This window comes from Polypterus senegalus, chromosome 12 (assembly GCF_016835505.1).
Source record: "Polypterus senegalus isolate Bchr_013 chromosome 12, ASM1683550v1, whole genome shotgun sequence".
NCBI classification, from domain to species: domain Eukaryota; kingdom Metazoa; phylum Chordata; class Cladistia; order Polypteriformes; family Polypteridae; genus Polypterus; species Polypterus senegalus.
In genome coordinates, this window is record NC_053165.1 from 56352947 (window position 1) to 56373563 (window position 20617).

Sequence of the window (20617 nt, forward strand, 5' to 3'; positions counted from 1 at the left end):
TGTTTAGGTGTGTGGAGCAGGCTGCAATGCAATAAATGTACTGTTAGTTAACAGTGCATTTTTAAATAGTAAAGTTTATACTGATAGCTATCATTACAAATTCTTCTACCTTACAGCATGTCATTTAAGTGTTTCTTCTAACTCCTAATAATGCTTACTTTTTATTTAACATGAGGTATTGCCTTTTGTACATGGCTTGCTCTGACCATTTTGTGCTGGACATCACCTGCTTAGCGCAGAACACTGGTTAATGAGATAGCTTCATTGTACACACTGGTTACAATTTCTCAGTTTGCAGAAGGGCACTGTATGTAAAATTAGAAGTCACATTTGCACAAGGATGCTGTTTGAGGAAGATTTTGAAGCCTTTGATCGGTGTGTGCATCCATTCCACTAATTTGTCATGTTAATGAGTAGCTTGGCAAAGACAAAAACGCAGGGGATGTGTTGTGGACTGCAGGCCATTCACCTGGGAGACGTTTGTTAGACTCACTCTCACACTTCAGTGCCGCATCTCACAGAGAGAAGTATTCCAGCTAGCACAATGCGGCACTGCTAAATTATTTAATAGGACAACACTTTCAATGTGCGGAGGTGTCAGGCGAGGGTTATTCCCTTTGGTCTTCTGATTTTTGGGTTGTGCATAACCCAACATGGCAGTTACCCATTATTTTGCAGCCAAAAGCGGGAAACTAGTCCAAAGAGAAATATACCAGTGGCTTTCAGGGCTGTGTTTTCCAGTGGCAGTGGAAACAGAAGCTGGAAGTTCAGAGAATGATTTCAGCTTATGTGAGTGTGCGCACATACTATGCTGAGAGCCTTCAGGGTGGGGCTTTATGTGCCGCTCCAGCTGTGGCTGTCTGTCAGAGGGGGCTCGGCAAACGGAGAAGCTCTCTTCTGTGCAGAGTGTCGGCAGTCTGCTTGAGAAAGAGGACGGGAGCACATACTTAACGGGGGCTCTCTTTTGTCTGCCTTTGCTTATTTTTCTTTTTTCTTTTGTTGCACTTCTCTGTGTATTGTGCGGACAGTTGGTACTTTTTTTTTTGGAGCTAGGTTGGATACAAAACTCCTTGGAGCTACTTTATCCTTTCTGGTAAACTGGAGGAGGCAACCTTTCGTTCTCCTTCAAAGATCAACAATAAATGGACCTAAAATAGGAGGAGGAACACACATATCAGACCTTTTTGGAGCCATTTGGGTCTTTGGAAATAATTTCTTTCCGCCTCTGAGCGGAAAGAAAATGACTGTGTTGTAGTGAAGGCAGAAATATATAAAGCCGGTTGTCCAAACTATAATTTGGTATTTAACGTATCTAGTGAAGAACAAGGAACAGTGTCAATGCCTGCAGAAGTTAAACAGGTTGGTACCTTAGCTCTTGATATTTCTTTGTATTCCTCTTTCTGTTCTTACAGCATGGGAAATATGTACCTAACGCAAATTATGTATTAAAGGAAAACAGAGATTTGTCAATCAGGACAGAGTTTCCACGTTGAATTGTGTGTTTGAACCAGTGAGGGGTAAAAATGACAAAATAGTGTTTTCAAAGTATTTTTTACTCTAGTATAGTATGTACTATTGTACTATAATGCCTGGTATCCACACAATGAAAAGCACTCCTGACACCTGGATCTGCCTTGGCACGTGAGACGTGCTCTAGACACCTGCACTTAGTCTTGTCAGGTGAATGGAGCTCATCAGTAAATCAATCAGTATTTCATAGTAAGCTCTACTGTTTAGTAATTTACATCATTACAGTGATGTTTATGATTAATCAGACACAGTATTGAGTTTACAGAAGAAGAGACTTAGATATTACTGTAAAGACACCAACATCATATACAAAAAGGATAAGGCAATGTTTCACAGGTTATCATTATAAAATGAGGCTTTTACAGTCACCTCTGTTCAACCTCTGTTTTAATATTATGACTTACTTAGTACAGACAGCCCAGTGAGTATGGCTTTGGGGCACAGAGAAGGTAGTGATCACAAGTTTGTTTGAGTCTATAGGTTTATTAGGGTAGACAGGAGATAGGTAGTAGCCACATCTTTAAAAGGATTTTGAAGCACTTTGCAAATCAATTTATCTCAAGTAGTTGATGGGTAGATTGCCATTTCACTTGTTTCAGATCATATTTGCTAACACTTCTGCAGGACCTTTAAAAGACAATTGCTGTAATCTTGCTAAGAGATAACAAGAGCCTGGGAAACCATCTTAGATTGTGAGTTTAGCCTTGTTTCTAATCTCAATGATCGGGAGATGTCATTTTATCTGCCAAAGTGCCTTGTGTCAGGAGAAAAAAAATCATTCTGCATCAGGCTGGCCTGCTTGAACACTTTTGACTTGACTTTGGAAGTAGGAGGATCTGCTAATAGCTTAGTGCAGCACTCCTCCTGAGACCAGTATTTTGTGTCAGAGCTCTCCAGGCATATCAGAATTGTAAGCTATTGTTTTTTTACAAGAACAATACGCAGTATCAACAAAGGCAGAATGCTTTAAAGTGGCAAAAGGGCAATTGTACAGTGGGCTCAACTTTCCTTCCAGCCAAAATGAGTTCAAGTTTCCTAAAGTCCTATTTGATCACATGTGTAAGGTGTAGAGCATCTTTTCTCAATCTGCAGTGCCTGAGACATGTTTAGTGAGGGTACAAGAATAAGAGAGGAAAGGGAGGAAGGATTTGTCTGTGTTCTGTCATAGTGTTATTTCTTTAAAGAGGTGAATCATAAATAAAACAGTCACTGTGGTCATGCTCAAATGGGCATCCTCAGAGTTCAGATGGGTTATAAGGAGACAGCAAGCTTTATCCGCAAGGTGATTAGTGTGTCTGGGATTCTGTAAACATTTGATCCCTGCAGACCTGTGCAATTTCCTTCTTGATGATTTTATCTGGTAAGGAAATGATTGCGTGTTTGTGCTGTTGTGCAGAAGGAAGAGGGCCAAGTAACATTACGGTCACTTGTGCTTTTTAGCAGTAGGAGTGGGATGTAGGAATCTTGGCTGTCTCATTTTTTATTAATTTATTTTAATTTTTTCTGTCATAGCCCTGTCACTTTTTAAAGTCTGCTGTTTAAATTTCTATTATTTTTTGTGACTACTTGTCAATTTGATTAAACCCAAAACAGAAAGTCCTCCCTTTTACATAGCCATAAAGGAACACTTGGGGAGAGAGCTTCATGAGCAGTTATCTTGCATTTATTTCTTTACAGTAGTTGACATTTTTATGCATAGTGACTTGTAACACCCAGGTTCTCCGTTCAGCTGTTTAATTTTACTACAGAAAGTGTGGTACCGTTTTATGTAATGTATATTCATAATGGTCACTATCCTAAGTACTTTACAGGTTTTGATATAACAAATTTATTTTATGTCTGTACAGTTAATGTGGTGAGAAGCTAAATGACTAGCTCCGCTTTTCACAGTGAGGTAGTGGTGAAGGCAGAATGGCCACTCCTTAACCACTAGGGCCACACTGCCTGCTTGCCTGATTGTTTTTTAAGTAGTAAAACTTCCTAGGGTGTGTACAGCATGCCTTGCATATTGGTGTAACTGGCAGGTGGGATTGTGGGGGAGCATGTTTCCCACAGACATGCACAGTGTTTCTTTGTCTTGTTAGTTTGAATCCTTAAATTTAGACACCCCCTCCCCTTCCTGACTGCTGATGTCCATAGCTGAATGGCTGTCAATGGCCTCCTGAAGCAGTCTGCATGAATCAAAATGTTCTCCTGTTCGCCCTTTTTGTTATTAGAGTTATGGGATATTTATAAACCTTTCTCTTTCTTTCACATGCATGCCTTCTCCAGCTGCATTTTGACACTTAGACTGTTGACTGTTTCAGTATGAGGGCTGAAATTTGCTATTGATTATCTATGTCCTAATTTCAAAATGTTGGCTTACAATGGGCAAATCCTTAGAGTGGTCAGTGGTTTTTAATTAGACAAAGTGCATTCTCAAGCAACAATTTGTTATTGATAAAACTGTACATAACACAGCATTCTCAGACCCACAAAATTCATTTTAGGGTCATGGAGGGCTGGAGTCTGCTGAGGCAGCACTGAGTGCAAGTCAAGAGCCATCCATAGCGCTAGCTCATCATAGGGCCACATACACAACCACAGAGGGTTAACTTGGAGATCTGGAGTCTTGTTTATACTAATATATACATACAGTATATAGGGTCATATGTTGCATGTATATATGTATCATATTTACTGCTATATTGTGTGTGAAGTTTGTTTGTGATGGTTGAGGTCTTCTTTGGTATGTTTTTAATGTGATGTCTTTGTCTCTCTGGTAAAGATGGCCAGCAAACACAATTTCCCTTTTTGAGCAATAAAATTAAATTGAGTTGAACTGCATGAAGGAAGAACTCACACTGTCCTATTGAGATCATGAAGACACAATACAGACAGCAACCAAATTAAGTCCACTTTAAAAAGAGCTTTGCAGTAAAATTTATTTTTAACTTTTTTGGTGCATAAATACAGTATCTGAATATCTCCATTTATTAGAGATTATTTGTATTTCATTGCTTATTGTGATATCCTACTTCACTTCATATATTGATGGTACACATTATTTTGGAGCTTCAACTGTTTTTTTTTTTTATTCCATATTAACCCCCAAATGTACTGCATCCTAATGATGGTAGTGGAAAACAGCTGTGGGGGTTATGCTAACCATCACCTTTGACCTGATAACAGATGGAAAGTTTAAAATGCAGAATTCCTTTGAACCCTCTGCTGCACCAGTCAGTTCTGGTATTTCAACAATGAGTCCAAGTTTTCTGATGTTAAGATTGATTCTTAGCAGTGCTGGGATTGGAATTTAAAGATGTGCAGACAAGTGCCACTAGTAGCCCAGCTATTTAAGTGCACTCACCTTCCTGTATTTGTAAAGAGACCATTTTCTGTTTTCTTTTCCCTCATCCTCCATTGTAAAGACCCCTGCCCTGGATTAGTGCCAAAGCTTGAAATGGATATCTTGACTTGTTCAGTTAAACAGCTGATCTCATATTTTTGACTTTGCTTTTAACTGCAGAAGACTGTCGTCTGAGACTGATAGGGTGCCTGACCCAGCCATGTATTTTTGGAAATGCTGTTTAACCTAAGACAGTAGAAATCATGAATCTTCAATACATTGGCACAAAGAGCTTATTTATTGTTTGGGCAGAAGCAAGTAATGGTAATCTTGTGGAAGAATTAGGATATCATTTGCCCTTCCATATAATCTGTAAACAGCATGTAAATTATAATGACCTTAATCTTTAATTTTGTGATGCATTTTATATATTGATGTTAGGAATCGTGGAATTTTAAGTGAGTTCTTTCTTCTTCACATCTTTGAATGTTTAACATTGACATACTCCCTAATTCCACACATTTCCCATCACAGTTAAGTCTACAATATCTAAAATACAGAATTAAAGAGTCAGGCATATTTTTGTCACTTTCTGTTCGTCATCATCATAAAGAACAGCTGTCATCTTTCAGGCATTTGGATTAAGACATTCAAACTGCGAGTTTAGGCCTCATCTTTTACTCTCAATGTGACACTGAGCAAGTCTTGTAAATTCTCAAAAGTGTAGTGAAAGAAAGTGCCTTATAAATGATTGTATTCTTGTGTGTTTAATGATAGGTTTTTCTCCTAGGAATATGTGCTGTTTTGATTGGAAATGGCTCTTTACTAGACTCAATAGCTTTACTTAGTCTATCTATCTATCTATCTATCTATCTATCTATCTATCTATCTATCTATCTATCTATCTATCTATCTATCTATCTATCTATCTATCTATCTATCTATCTATCTATCTATCTATCTATCTATCTATCTATCTATCTATCTGTCTGTCTGTCTGTCTGTCTGTCTGTCTGTCTGTCTGTACTATTCAAATCTGCATATTCATCTGCGTATGTTTATTGGTCTTTCAGAAAGTGCCATTCATATCTTTAACTGATCTGACTTTTTTATACATTTCAGCAGAGGGATACAATGTGTTTTGCTATTAATGTATTCTGTCTCTCTGAATAGTTCAACTCTTAACCTACAAAGAGTTGAGTCAATGTAGAACAGTTGTCAGCATCAGATGATGACAACAGCATTCTGTTGTTTGAAATTTGCTTGACCCAGGATGTGGAGAATTTTGCTTGCCTTCCTTTTGAAAAGACAGAGGCAAAGATGTTTCTGTTCAGATTTCCTTCTCAGAGAAGAACAAAAACTGTTTTCTGTCCCTGATTGCTTCTGATACGTTTCCATAATTGGAAAGCTCAGGCTGATGATCCTTATACTGTATTTTTGACACTTTTACCTACTATAGTCATATATTAAACCTATGTGCCAGAAAATATTTAATAATATGCTACATAATAACATTAGTGTTTTCAGCGTAAAGCATCCAAGGAATTGTACATCAGCTTGAACATCTTTGTTTTCAGTCATTGCGCCATTAAAATGACCAGCTGACCCTTTTCCATTTGGACTTTGTTCTTAATCCTTTATTTTAATGTATTTCTTTCTGTCAAGGACTTAGCAGTGGGATAAGAATGAACATATGCTGAAAGATGAAGCACCGTGTGCGTGCCTTGTTTATTGTGCAGTCACACAGAAAAATCCTCAAGCTTTGCCAACAGTTGTGACTAAGTTTTGTATGAAATCCAACAAACTTCCTCCAGCTAACCCCTGATGCATTTCTGTCATGGTGAAGATAATTTCCCAGAGGCATATGCACACTGCTTTCATTACAATGGAACTTAGGCTATCTTATCATTTCCACTCCTGCTAAAATGAAAACCGTTCTAAAAACTCAGTAGATACAGTATGCTGATCATTTTCATCTTCATTGTAATTTTGTTAGGTTTTGACCATCTTAGAGTGATTTTCTAATGATTACTAGTGTAATTACTATTTGTAGCTTTCAGACAATATTTACTGTATGTATCATATGATATAAAATGTAAAGAGAGCTGAAGGTAGTGTTCTGAATGGCACCCAAAGACAATGTTTTGAATTGTCTTCTTGGTTTGTTTTTCATTTAAGTTGTCTCTAATAGTTACTTTTTTCAGGCATTTTTGTTATGTGACATGTTTTTGATCTATGTGCTTATGTGGTTATAATGTATTAGCTAAGTGGTGATGTCATATATGTAACAGTCATAGGTAAATGTAATGGTTGTCTGATGTGCTGACTGTGCTACATCCCATACAAGTGGCTTTGCTCAGCCATTCATTATAGGGTATTATTCCTTTAGCCTTTTAGTGTTAGGTGCAGGTGAATGTAGTGTGGACCCCTTAAATTTAAAGACCAAGAAAATGCAGCAGCTTAACAAATTGTCTTGTATGTTGTTCTTGTGAGAAGCCAGTAGTCACATTTAAGTGGGTACAAACAGTGGTTTTAAAGATCTCAGCCATCCTGCACAGTCCCTTTTCTAAGTCCTTCTTCCTGGCAACTGGTACAGGACCATTTGCACTCAAACTTGTACATTCAGAGGGAGTTTATTTCAACAGGCTCTAAGGTTCCTGAAAGGAGGCATGCTAATAAGAATTTTTACTGTGTATTCAAAGCAGGAAATCTGAACATAATTTTTCAACAATCAATCCCAGAAGTTCATTCTTTTTAGAAGTAAATATTACAAGCTTGGCATCTATAATGGTAAGGATTTTAGTTCAGTTTATGGTGTACTTAATCAACCTTTGTAATTGGTACCTTACTATGGTGAACTCCAACCTGTGGTGCTTTTTAAATACAGACCTATAATATTATACTACATTGTTTATGCAACTAGGTACCGGTACATTAAGAGACTCAATCAGGTTCATACAGTAACAAGGAGGAAACTAAACCATCCATCTCAAAGCCTAGGCCACTACACTAGCCAACATGCTCATTCACACCACGCCAATCTTGAATGGTGCTTTTGGACAATAGTATGAAACTCACAATAGCAGACACTTTTCAAGATAAGTTTGGAAATGAAACTTATGTCTAGTAACTGTTAGGCAGAAATCCTAGGCAGCACACATCTATATCACTAGAAACAAATCCTTGAAATGAAATAATTATTTTTTTTATATATACAGTGCATCCAGAAAGTATTTACAGCGCATCTCTTTTTCCACATTTTGTTATGTTACAGCCTTATTCCAAAATGGATTAAATTAATTTTTTTCCTCAGAATTCTACACACAACACCCCATAATAGCAACGTGAAAAATGTTTACTTGAGGTTTTTGCAAATTTATTAAAAATAAAAAAACTGAGAAATCACGTGTACATAAGTATTCACAGCCTTTGCTCAATACTTTGTCGATGCACCTTTGGCAGAAATTACAGCCTCAAGTCTTTTTGAATATGATGCCACAAGCTTGGCACACCTATCCTTGGCCAGTTTCGCCAATTCCTCTTTGCAGCACTTCTCAAGCTCCATCAGGTTGGATAGGAAGCGTCGGTGCACAGCCATTTTAAGATTTCTCCAGAGATGTTCAATCGGATTCAAGTCTGGGCTCTGGCTGGGCCACTCAAGGACATTCACAGAGTTGTCCTGAAGCCACTCCTTTGATATCTTGGCTGTGTGCTTAGGGTCGTTGTCCTGCTGAAAGATGAACTGTCGCCCCAGTCTGAGGTCAAGAGCGCTCTGGAGCAGGTTTCATCCAGGATGTCTCTGTACATTGCTGCAGTCATCTTTCCCTTTATCCTGACTAGTCTCCCAGTTCCTGCCGCTGAAAAACATCCCCACAGCTTGATGCTGCCACCACCACGCTTCACTGTAGGGATGGTATTGGCCTGGTGACGAGCGGTAACTGGTTTCCTCCAAATGTGATGCCTGGCATTCACACCAAAGAGTTCAATCTTTGTCTCATCAGACCAGAGAATTTTGTTTCTGATGGTCTGAGAGTCCTTCAGGTGCCTTTTGGCAAACTCTAGGCGGGCTCCCATGTGCCTTTTACTAAGGAGTGGCTTCCGTCTGGCCACTCTGCCATACAGGCCTGATTGGTGGATTGCTGCAGAGATGGTTGTCTTTCTGGAAGGTTCTCCTCTCTCCACAGAGGACATCTGGAGCTCTGACAGAGTGACCATCGGGTTCTTGGTCACCTCCCTGACTAAGGCCCTTCTGCCCTGATTGCTCAGTTTAGATGGCCGGCCAGCTCTAGGAAGAGTCCTGGTGGTTTTGAACTTCTTCCACTTACGGATGATGGAGGCCACTGTGCTCATTATTTGCTTTCTCAATTTTTTTATTTTTAATAAATTTGCAAAAAGTCAACTTTTTTCACGTTTTCATTATGGGGTGTTGTGAGTAGAATTCTGAGGAAAAAAATTAATTTAATCCATTTTGGAATAAGGCTGTAACATAACAAAATGTGGAAAAAGTGATGCGCTGTAAATACTTTCTGGATGCACTGTATATATATACGCGCAAATAGGAGACCGCGGACGGACCTTAACACGCTTCGGAAGACGTTCGCCGGCAGGGAGTGGTGGGGTACTAACCTTTCTCCTTTGCTTTCTTCCAGGAAAAAAGACGCTCCGCCACCATAAGCCTCATTCCCGCAGCACGTTACTTCCGCCCTTCCTCCGCCATTGTTCCTGATGTCATCAGTCCCATCCTCCCTCACGGTTCCTTCCCAGCATTCCTCCTCTTCCGGCTCCTCCTTTATAAAATGGCCACCAACGCCATTTTCGGTGTTGCGCATATGAGCAATTTCTGTTTATATATTTTGACCTTGTTTGTTTATTATTGTGGATATTTCTACAGTATACGGGCCGGAAACCCCAAACCTACTATATATTAATAGTATCCCTAATCCAAAATGTCTGGGACCATTGGATATTTTTGCACTATGGAATATTTGCATGTACATAATGAGATGTATTGGGGACACCCTTGATCATGTAGTGAAATGCAACCAAACCAGCTAAATAACGACTCATGCGTTATTGCAATGTTAAAATGATGCATATGATGTACAGACTCGATTTTACATACCTTTTAAGAGGGCCAGTGTTGCATGTTCGCATTGAAAATCTTTTTTGATTTTTCGTCAAATTGTATCAGCTACCTGTTGTCATTTTCCAGGGAACTGACTGATAGATCAGGGATATCTAAGCCAACATTTACTCCATCATGCCTGCTCTGCCAATAGTCATTAACTGACCAGCAAGGCGCTTCATTCAGTTTTCATACGGTGTGTATGTAAATACATAAAACATAGCATTTATTTGTTAACATAAAAAGGCAATTTGCTGCATGGTCTGGTTGGCCTATTGTAATTGGAGCAATTTACTGAACTTGTAATTCAATAAGGACTCTTAGCAAGAATGAAGCTGCATTTGTTAACCATAGGCACTGATATTCTATTAATGCACAAGTAGTCAGAAATTTTAATGGTGCTGCACAGGTGTTCTTGTGTTGCTGCATGAGAGACAAAGCTAGTTGAATGTGTTTCATTGCTTAGTGGCACTCTATTGTTCACAGAGAAATCCCCACCACTCCAGATTGTCAGTCATATGTTGTTTCCTTCATGGTGCTTGATGCATCGTAGGATTCCCCCAACGCACCACCAGATCGTCAGTTGTGTGTTGCTGCTTCATAATGTTCTAAGCTTTACAGGGGGACTCCTCCTAACCCCATCCATCTCTGAAAGAATAAATCTGTTTTGAATCTGCACATATTTTATTCACAACCACTTTTTGATGTACACATATTTTCACACTTAAATCCAAGCAAAATTTTATCAAAGAGACCCCTAGTGTGGTGTCATGTTGGCGTTCAAAAAGTTTCAGATTATTGAGCATTCAGATTAGGGATGCTCAACCCCGAATGTTTTTTTTTTATTATTATCTGTAAAGATTGTTAAAATTGGGAATAGACTGACATTCTGTCAAATGCGAAATCTGTTTTTTGATGTTTGCTTAAGTTAAATTCTGATGCCCACAATTTGAGTTAAGTGGGAAATGAAAATACATGAATGGTCATTTCCTAATGTTCGGTTTGAGTTACAAATCTAGCCTAACAACATTGTCTCATTATTAAACAAAAGACTGAATTTGTGACTCTAGACATTGTGATCAAAATGTGATGGGACACAGCACATAGTTCTGTATATCCAGCCCATCACAGACTCACACCGGCTGTATTCCAAGTGACCTACTTGTGACCTGGACTGAAACGCTTTTAAGATTGGCTTCTTTATGCACCTTCCACCCCAAATCTGTACATCAACACTGTTACCTTGACATCTCCTTGGGTTGTTTCCTGCTTCACTTTGCGCATATTGGTTCCTCCTGCACGTACAGAAAAGTTATTGTGTAAATGGAAAAAGGCATTTCTTATAGCTGGATTTGGAGATGGCTAAGGTATCTACTGAGTAAATAAACATTGTTGCCAAAAAGCCGGGTGTCCACATGCTGTAGGGGAAAATAATTTTGCAAAGAATTTCAGCTGTGCCAAAGACCCACTTTTTGGTGGTTTAATTTTCTTTCTTGACTCTGGTTACATTTCTGACAGTTGACCAGAAAACAGTCCAAATCTGATTTTGAGTGGGGGGCTAGTACATCATTTATGGAGAGGCAGTGTGGGGGTGTTAGGAAATCCCTGAAATTCTGCCAGACAATAGATTGCATTATTCAGACTCAGTGGCACTCATCCAAGAAAAATATGATCAAAGTTGTCGCTTGGCAACTAGACCGTTATTTAGGAGCATGAATTTTCAGTTGTTTGTCTGGCTTGAGACTTAAGTGTGTATCAGAAATGGTCATGAACTTGACGGGGGTGTTGGGGGAGGGGGGGTTGCTTTGCCCCAGGAATGAAGCAAAAATGAAAACAATAGGTCCATTCCACTCAGACAATAGGTCTATTGAAATTTAGCAGCAGCTGTCAATTCTCATTACTTCTCATTGTGTGGCATTGTTAGCATGAGTATAACAGTCGTCCAGCTTCTGTTAGTGCAGTAATGGTTTGTCCGCAGCTGAGTAATGAAGCACGCAGCCAGGGCATACAGATATGGCCAGACACGCCATTATGAGTTGTTTCTATAATCTGGTTGCAGATAGATCCCAAGTTATCATTAATAGTTCATTACTACCTGCTCTTGGGGTAGAGCTCACTATGCCACTTGCATTGCTAGGTAATTCAAGAAGGGTGGATCAGCCACTTAAGAGTGTATTTCATCCTAGAAGACATTCATATGCTTTTCCTTTGAGTTCCTTTGTGAGAATAAAAATCACACCTTTTTTTGTTTCAGTGCTCTGCACTGAGTGCAGGCACAGAGCGTAGTGAACAATTTTCAGTTAAAATATAAGTACAGATTATACTAATTACTAAATACAGAACTGGTATGCGTATAAATGCAGATTTGTTAAAACACACAAATGAGACTGTGTGGGGCACGTTTTGATAAACTGGATTAAATTCCCAGGTTGTTTTGCTAAGTACTGAATTGACAGTAGAATTTATGTTGATGTATTTTTCCAAACATTTTTAAGCCATCAACACCTCATGCGTTCTTGCCACACTGGGTGCCCAGATACATTAAATGTGGCATCTGCTGACACAAATCCTGCTTAGTTAGGTTTACACAGGAGATGAAACTCAGTATAACACTGGAATAATTTTTTCTGCTCATTTGGTTCAAGCTGCACAACCACCATAGTCTTGTGCAATCCACTGACTGCTTTATCTGGAAAATGCAGTGAATTAGAAAAATGAAGTCATATGTTATACTTAAAGTAGCACAGGATTTGTTAGCTCGGAGTAGATATGCCTAACTGTAGAGTATACATGTTCTCCCTGTGCTACCATTTTTCCTTTGTATATTTCATAAATGAGAAGCCACTTTATGAAATATACCTTCCTTGTAATATTTTGGGGGTTGCTGGTATATTTGATAAAAATGGATTGTTTTTCCATTTTGATTGTATTAATGTATTTATTTGACTGTTTAGTTAATTTGAGAGTGTTATTTTACTGTTATACATGGCATTTTTAAAATTTCCAAGTGCTTAGTGGAGCATTTTCCCACAATTTTACAGTATAAGTGCTAGCAGGTAAAGTGTTTGGCACTTCATCACACAGCACAGCATGAGGAATGAAGCTATAGCCTTATGCTTTACAGTCAATTTTGTTAGTGCCTAGGCTACTCAGACTCAGACTTTTCCGCACCATTTACTTTTCCTTTCATTGTCTTTTGTTTTTTTACTTTTTGTGTTCATGTATGTTTTTTAATCATTTTCACTTAATTAGTTAGTGCATGAAGTGAATGAAAAGTTACTGGAATATCCTGTGTTTTTTTTTTCTTTTCTTTTCTAAAAGGAACCCTCACCCTATTTCTGAGTTCCCATATGAAAAGCACATTTTTTTAAGAATTGAAACCCATTAAAAAGCATGTATTTTCATCAAAGTGTCTGCTCTGTTGTTTTATTTTTACTAGATTTAGTGCTTGCTTCATGAATGCCCCTCATCACTTAATGGAGTTGTTCAGTCACTTTTAACTTAAAATGAAAGAGCATGCAAAGCTTTTCAAGGTGGCAAGGCCCCCATTTGATCTGACAAGTTTTAGCCTTTTCCCAGTGCAGCGTGAGAAGCTAAGAAGAATGTATCAGAGAGCTCCAAAATGAAAAGTGATTAGGTTTGCATTTCCTTCAGAGCAAATGTTCACAAATGATGTGGCATGTGCACTTCTCCCTCATAACCAGTGTAAGCAGACAGGGAAATTGTTAAAGACGTTGTTTCAATAGAGAGCTGTTCACAACAAATTGTTACAGGATAGCTAGATAGTTGGGTTATGGGGCTAGAAACTGAATGGCTCCAAGTTCAAATCCCACTTCTGCATTACTGAGGAGCTCTAACCTAGTCATGCTCCTCATCTGTGATCACATTGTGTAATGTATAGCCTGTTCATACTGTCAGTCCATTTAAGATAACATACACATTCAAACTAGAGAAATCTAATAAAGATGTATGTATGTTCAAACTAGATAAATCAAATAACGATGTGTGAATACTTTCTTTTTTCATCAAATTATTCAGTTATATATCATATCAGACCTCTCTATCTTGGCAGCACAGGAAATGAGAATGATACTCATCAGACTTTATTAGATGACTGAGATGTCTGATCCTGGAGCCACAAACCTTTTCACAGAGAGTAGCAGGAAGTTCCTTAATATGTGTTGCTCACAACACCTACAACCACTATCAACAAACCTGCTAATGGGGTAACATGGAGTCCATACCAGTAGTCACTGTTGCTGGGTGCACTGAAAGACTTGCATAAGAACGTATTAATCTGAGGCAACTACATCCTTTAATTTGATTCACAAAACAACCTTCTTGATTTGATATAAAATCAGCAAAAATAAGTGAATTACAGGCTGTTACATGCAAGAAAGAATTGCACTGTATCCTGTTCACGTGACTATATTCACCCTGTAAATATATATGCCCTATATTTTTCATTTTCTTCTGTTTTTCCATACATTACCAGAAACTGTCCTGGTGGCATTATACACAAAGCATTGTCCAACCCAAGACTGGACAGATTCTTTCATGCAGCCATGCTCAATTTGTCAGCAACTCAAACATGTACATGGTAGTAAACCAGAGTTTCTGCTACAAACCAACTTAGGTTAAAGATTGTAAAATATTACACAGGCAGCAAGCAGGTTGGAAGTTATTCTCAAACCTCTAAAGCGATGAGGTATTACAGTGTTTCTGTAATTCATGAAGAATAGATATGAGCGTGTGTTTTGCACTAGATGCAAATTTCACAATAAAAAAAGCATGAGTGCTTTGTTCTCATTGTGGCAGATATTATGATTTCAGAGTTTGTCTTGTTATTGTCCTCATGTTCCACTAAAGCTGTTTTGTTTTTTTCTTTAATAAAAATAGTTTTCTTCATAGAATTGTTACAGATGTACTCATGGATATACTCCGGAAATGCCAGCTATATAAACTGTAATGCACTGAGAGGTTCAATATATTTTTCTGTTTCAAAAAAGAATCTTATCCTGGATCAGGTCATCTATGGGATAACCTAAGAAGAATACTCCCTTAGAGTAGTGCCCTGTCCTTGTCTGCTATCCTTTGCCTTTCTGTTTCTCTTAATGTCTTAACAATACTCATGAGAGTGTCAGCTAGAACTTGGAGCCCTGTACCTCCTGGAATAAAGACAAATATATATTCACCATTAAGCATTTATTTGTAGTTTTAAATGAAATAAACCCATTTAATCCAACAGTTTGGGTTTTTCCCAAATGTCTACTTGAAATCTATTAGCCCCTAAAACAAATATTTTTAGTTGCTGTTTCTGACACCCCACCTGCTTAGAAGAAACCTCAAAGTTGGTCCGCATAATTCCTTCCCCATCTCATTTTATCACTTACTGTGGTTTCTCTTGTTGTCGTAGTATCCCACTAGCTTCGCTGGTTTAGTGGTTAATTTACCTGTGGTCATCCGAACTGTAATAAGCCATGTCATTAGCAGTTGTTGCTTTACAGACTCATTAGGGTCATTTGAACAAATTCAATATATGAGCCACTGCTGCCAAAGTTGAGCATGTGTGCGTGTTTGCATATGTCTCTGTGTATGTCTGGGTGTTTAAATACATGAGCATGTTTGCTTGTGCATATGTGTGTATGTCTGTCTGGTGCAGATGTTTGTGCATATTGTGCATGGATATTTAGCTAGCTGGAGTATGTGTGTAACTGGACTTGTTTGTTTGTTCGTCCCATGTACATTATATGGTGTGTGAAAATGTGCACATTAACATATTTTTCATATTTTGCTTTTGTGTATGTAAATATGCATGTGTTTTTTTCACATATGAGCAGTCACTCGAATATTTCAGTGTCTGTCTGAATTTACAAGTTTGAGCATATTTGAACAAATCTCTATACGTATACCTCTATATGTGCTTTTGAGAGTTCATGTGCATGCATGTATGTTTTTGTGCATATGCATTTATTATATGTGTGTTAGTAACAGAAATTTGTGCTTGTAATGCTGTCCCATACTTAAGAGGTACTAAGTCCAGCTGTACTTGATATTATAATGTATGTATTGTTGCTTGTAAATCTTAAGGTTTACTTTCAGAATCCTCTAAGTAAATATGTTCATTTGTTGTTACTTCTATTTATTGATCAACCCAGTTTGTATATTTAGTACCACAATTAAATATTGTTTTCTCTGTAAAGCATTTAGTTGTTGTTTTATACTGAGTACAGATTGAATACCTGTTTATCATATGCACATGTGCAGATCAGCTGTTGCATGTTTGTCTATGTGTTGATATATTTGCATTTCTCTGCCTTTGGAACTTGGAGACTGTAGAGGGAAAGCAGGAACTGTGTGATTTGACACCACGATTTGTGTGCTGCAGCTTGAATTTTTTAGGAAAGGCATTTCCTTCTGGGGTGTTTTGTGAGTTTTTGGTTTTGGGCACGGCCCTTAAATAAATTATATATTTGCCTTTTGACCCAAGTCGTTCTTCTCTTTAGTTTGTGGAGTTCCATGGTCTTAGATTTTACTCATAACTCAGTGAGCCTGCATACAACAGTGAGAGGTACACAAAGAATATGCACTCTGTGGCCCAAAATATGTGAAAATCCCTCCAATGATTAAGTTCGGGTGTTTCTGCTACACTCATTGTTAACAGGTGTCTAAAATCAAGACATTTCCCCATGCACTCTCCAATAACAAACACTACTAGTAGAATGGGATCTACTGGAAAACTCAGTGACTTTAGATATGTCACTGTCATAGGAGGCGACTTTTGCCATAAGTCAGTTTGTAAAATTTCTGCTCTGCAAGATCTGCCTGGCCAACTGTATGTACTCTTTTTGTGAAGTTGAAGCATCTTGGAGCTACAACAACTTTCAGTCATGAAGTGTTAGACCACGCAAACTTGCAGGGTGGTGCTGCCGAGTCTTGAAGTTTAAAATTCACCTGTCCTCTGTTGCATCACTCACAACAGTGTTAAAAACTATCTCTGGACTCAGTTATTACCTATTATTATTTCTACTAGAACAATGCATTGAACACTTTATGAAATGAGTTTCCATAGCCAAGCAGCCCAGTCTGGAGGATGAATCTGGGTTTGGCAGAAGCCTGAAGAATGCTACCTTCTGAACTACATAATGCCAACTGTAAAGTCTGGTGGAGGACAGTTAATAGTCTGGTTGTTTATCTGGGCCTGGGATTGGACCCCTAGTTTCAGAGAAGGGCAGTATAAATGCTATAGCAAGCAAAGACATTTTAGTCAGTTGTGCAATTGGAAGTTTGTGGCAACAGTTGGAGAAATCCTTTGTTCTGTTCCAGCATGAATGTACCCCTGTGTTCAAGGCCAGATCAATAAAGACATGGCTTGATGGGTTTGGCATGAAAGAGCTTGAGTGGCCTGCACAGCGCCTGGGCCTCAGCACTAATGAACGAACACCTTTTGTTTGTAATTGAATTCCAGTGGTGAGCCAGGTCTTCTTCTTCATCATCAGTACCTGACCTCACAAATGCTCTTTGTGCTGAATGGACTTCAAATCCTCATAGACATGCTCCAAAATATTGTGGAAAGCATTCCCAAAAGAGTGAGGTTGTTATAGATGTAAAGGGGAAGCCAGCTCCATATTAATTTCAATGTTTTTGAAATGGGATGTCCAATAAACTCATATTGGCTTGGTAATCAGGTTTCCTCAAATGTCTGGCCATGTAGCATATATACATAATATATAAAGAAATACATAAAACATAACTCACGCACTGCAATGATGGATGCTGTAATGACCTCTCTTTCTCTGTTTTATGATTTTTGCATTTCCCACTCCTCTTAAATAATCTTACATTACCCATGCGCTTATTGCAGGGTAATGGGTCTCAATACCTATCCCTGCACCATTGCAGGGCCCATTAATTAACCCACACACACCTGCTCATATAGGACATTTTAAAGTCAAAAGATAATCGCCCTTTGGGATGTAAAGAGGAACCTGAAATACCTCCAATTAAACCCACAGGTTTAGTATGCTAAATCCAGACTGATTTGAACTCAGGACTCTTGAATTATTTTGTAGTAAAACGAGCTACAGTACTTCCAGTCCTGTCATAGTACAATTTTATTTGGCTAATTATTCTTTAATATTTTTGTTGCAGAACTTGTTTTTTACTGAAGTTTAGAAATTTACTGTTATTTCTCTGTCTCTTGTTTTATTTATTTTGCTTATTTGTAGTTCAAGTGATATTAAGCCACAGGGTGAAGTGTAGCAGGTATGTGACAGAAAGAAAAATGCTGGCACACTAAAATATCTCTTCTTTCTCATGTTTAGGAAAGTATATGTTACCTTTTGTCAGTCCTTAGGCATCATATTGTAAGTGTTAATTCTCAGTGTTGGGAAAATGTCCTTAACCTGTAACAGGTTAAGGAAAAAGCAAAGTGTGCTTTTTGTTTCATGTAGATACAATGCTGCACTATATGATAAGTTAATTATTGATAATAAAAGGACATGGTTCACTTTCTGTGTGTAGATATACAAGTCAGCATTATGCTGCTCCTAGAAAAATGTCTGCACTCAAAGATTTTCAGATGTCTTTTTGTGTCTCTTCATGGCTGAATCAAACCAGCTCTCATTAAGAAGTGTGTGTCTGCTGCACCAGTGAGAACTGTCACTTCAGCTTGATTAACCTTGTTCTTATTGCATCCAGCTCTTTAGGTGAGTGGCTTAGTTGCTAGGTGATTATAATTTTAACATGCCAGTGGGTTCATGGCAAAAGTCCTTCTCAAAAAGATTCATGTTCCTCCTACAAGTCAAAAGTAGAGCCAGGCAATAGAGGAAGGCTTAGTGTCAAGTTGGTCCCACACTGGCACCTTGCACTCTGGTAATCATTCACATGCATTCCCTGGCACAATCAGCAGGCTCTCTGTGCATTATTTTCTAAAGCATGTAAATGTGCTTATTTTACTGGGCAATTGTCTTTTTAGCACCTTTGATTTTGATTTTCACTGGTTGATGAATGGAAGCATGAAATGTGTAAATGGGAAAGACAGCAGCATACTCCAGAGAAAGCATATCAGTGAAATCTGTGAGCTGGCTTTTTTATTTTTCATGTGGCTGGCGTCCCATGCTGTCTTTGAACAGCAGATGAAAGCTGCAGGCTGTGCACAGAACATCTGATGAAATTGGAGAATATGCCCATCACTGATTAGAATCCCTGAAGTGACTGACTTGACAGTCTGTCTGTTTGTCTGTCTGTATGGACATTATGAAATAATTAATGGAAAGTTAAGGCACTTTATTCTGCTGAATTATAACATTAGAAGTTATGAAGAAACAAGGTTTTTGGCAAATTGTCTATAAATAATAAGAATCTGCTTTGGAGCCATGCTTTTTTTCATTGCAGAAACACTGTAATATTTAGTATATGAGTAATAATGATGTGGTTTACTATTTCACCAGACTTTTAAATTACTTTTTTATAGACTTGGTGTTTGCCTGTTCGGTGTACACCTGACTTGGCCATTCCCCAGATTTTAGAAAGGTAAAGTTAATTTACTTGAGACTGGTAGTTCAGCTTTGATGTTGTGAAGGTTAGCTAAAGGAACTCTTTAGTAAATACAATGTCCATTAATGGCTAAGATATCAGTGTCAATCAGTTGAATCATTATTCCATCAAATTTAGCCAAATCTCAAATAACGTTGGCTTAAGTGCAGCCCAATAGCATGATGGTGCCTCCACCATGTGTCACAGAAGGCTTCAGACTGGCACTGATTTACTACTTATAAACTTTTCTTCTAAAATAATAGAGTTTGTATGAACCTAAAATTTCTAATTTGGATTTCAATGCGTTAAAGACCTTCTGCTACTGGTTATTGTTCCATTCTATATAGTTTTTTCCCCCCTTACTGCAATCTGTTCTGCTTCTTGTCTTTCTGTAACAATGTAATCCTTAGCTGCAACACGTTTTAGAGGACCATCTCTGTCAGGGTCTGAGCAAACACCTCATAGGATTTTTTTCTTTTCCTTAATGATGTTATCCTTTAAATACTATTTTGTCATATGGAGACAGGTTTTTTTGGGGTCTACCTCTGCATTTTTTGTGTTTTATTACAGCATTACAGCTTAAACACAACATCTTGAATATGCAGCTCGGCATGGTCCCTGACCATAGCATTGTTGATACAACTTTATTATGCTGTTACGTTTGTCAGAGTGTGCTGGTTTATCCGTTTCTAAATGTTTTTAGAACATGGAGGCACCCCACTATTTATGCTTACCATCAAATTTATCCATGCAGTTGTGAGCAGTATAGCATAAAATAAAAAATACAATATGAATAAAGATTCTGAAGATTTTATTATATGTCAGTATAATATATTTGTATATACTTTTCAGAGTGAAGCAGCTTTTTTGCTAATTAATTGTGCTTGTAGACATGCCTCTTATCTGTCAAAGCTCTTATTAATGCTCTGCTGCTCATAAAAACTGAATACCAAGTGTTCACCTCTCTGGAACCCATAAAGGAGCATCTTTCCTCTAACCTTCTCGCCTTCTGTCTTTCTTTGCTTGCATGAGCAACATCCATCAAGCAAACACTGCATATAACACAGCTTTTTCCAGTCTCTCTCTTCCTGTTTGAA

At 38.1% G+C, this 20617-nt stretch overlaps 1 protein-coding gene across 20 annotated transcripts in view; it reads left to right on the forward strand.

Moving 5' to 3' along the window:
* arvcfb (ARVCF delta catenin family member b) overlaps positions 1-20617 on the forward strand; it is a 292166-nt gene that overhangs the window by 128343 nt on the left and 143206 nt on the right. Inside the window, exon 1 of one of the 20 annotated variants that reach the window (XM_039771502.1) lies at positions 882-1359. The exons of the other annotated variants lie outside the window; for them this stretch is intronic. Within the exon in view, the coding sequence (XP_039627436.1) occupies positions 1339-1359 (21 nt within the window). The 5' untranslated portion in view covers positions 882-1338. Of the gene's footprint in view, positions 1-881; positions 1360-20617 lie in introns of those variants that run through there. 20 annotated transcript variants of the gene reach the window in all.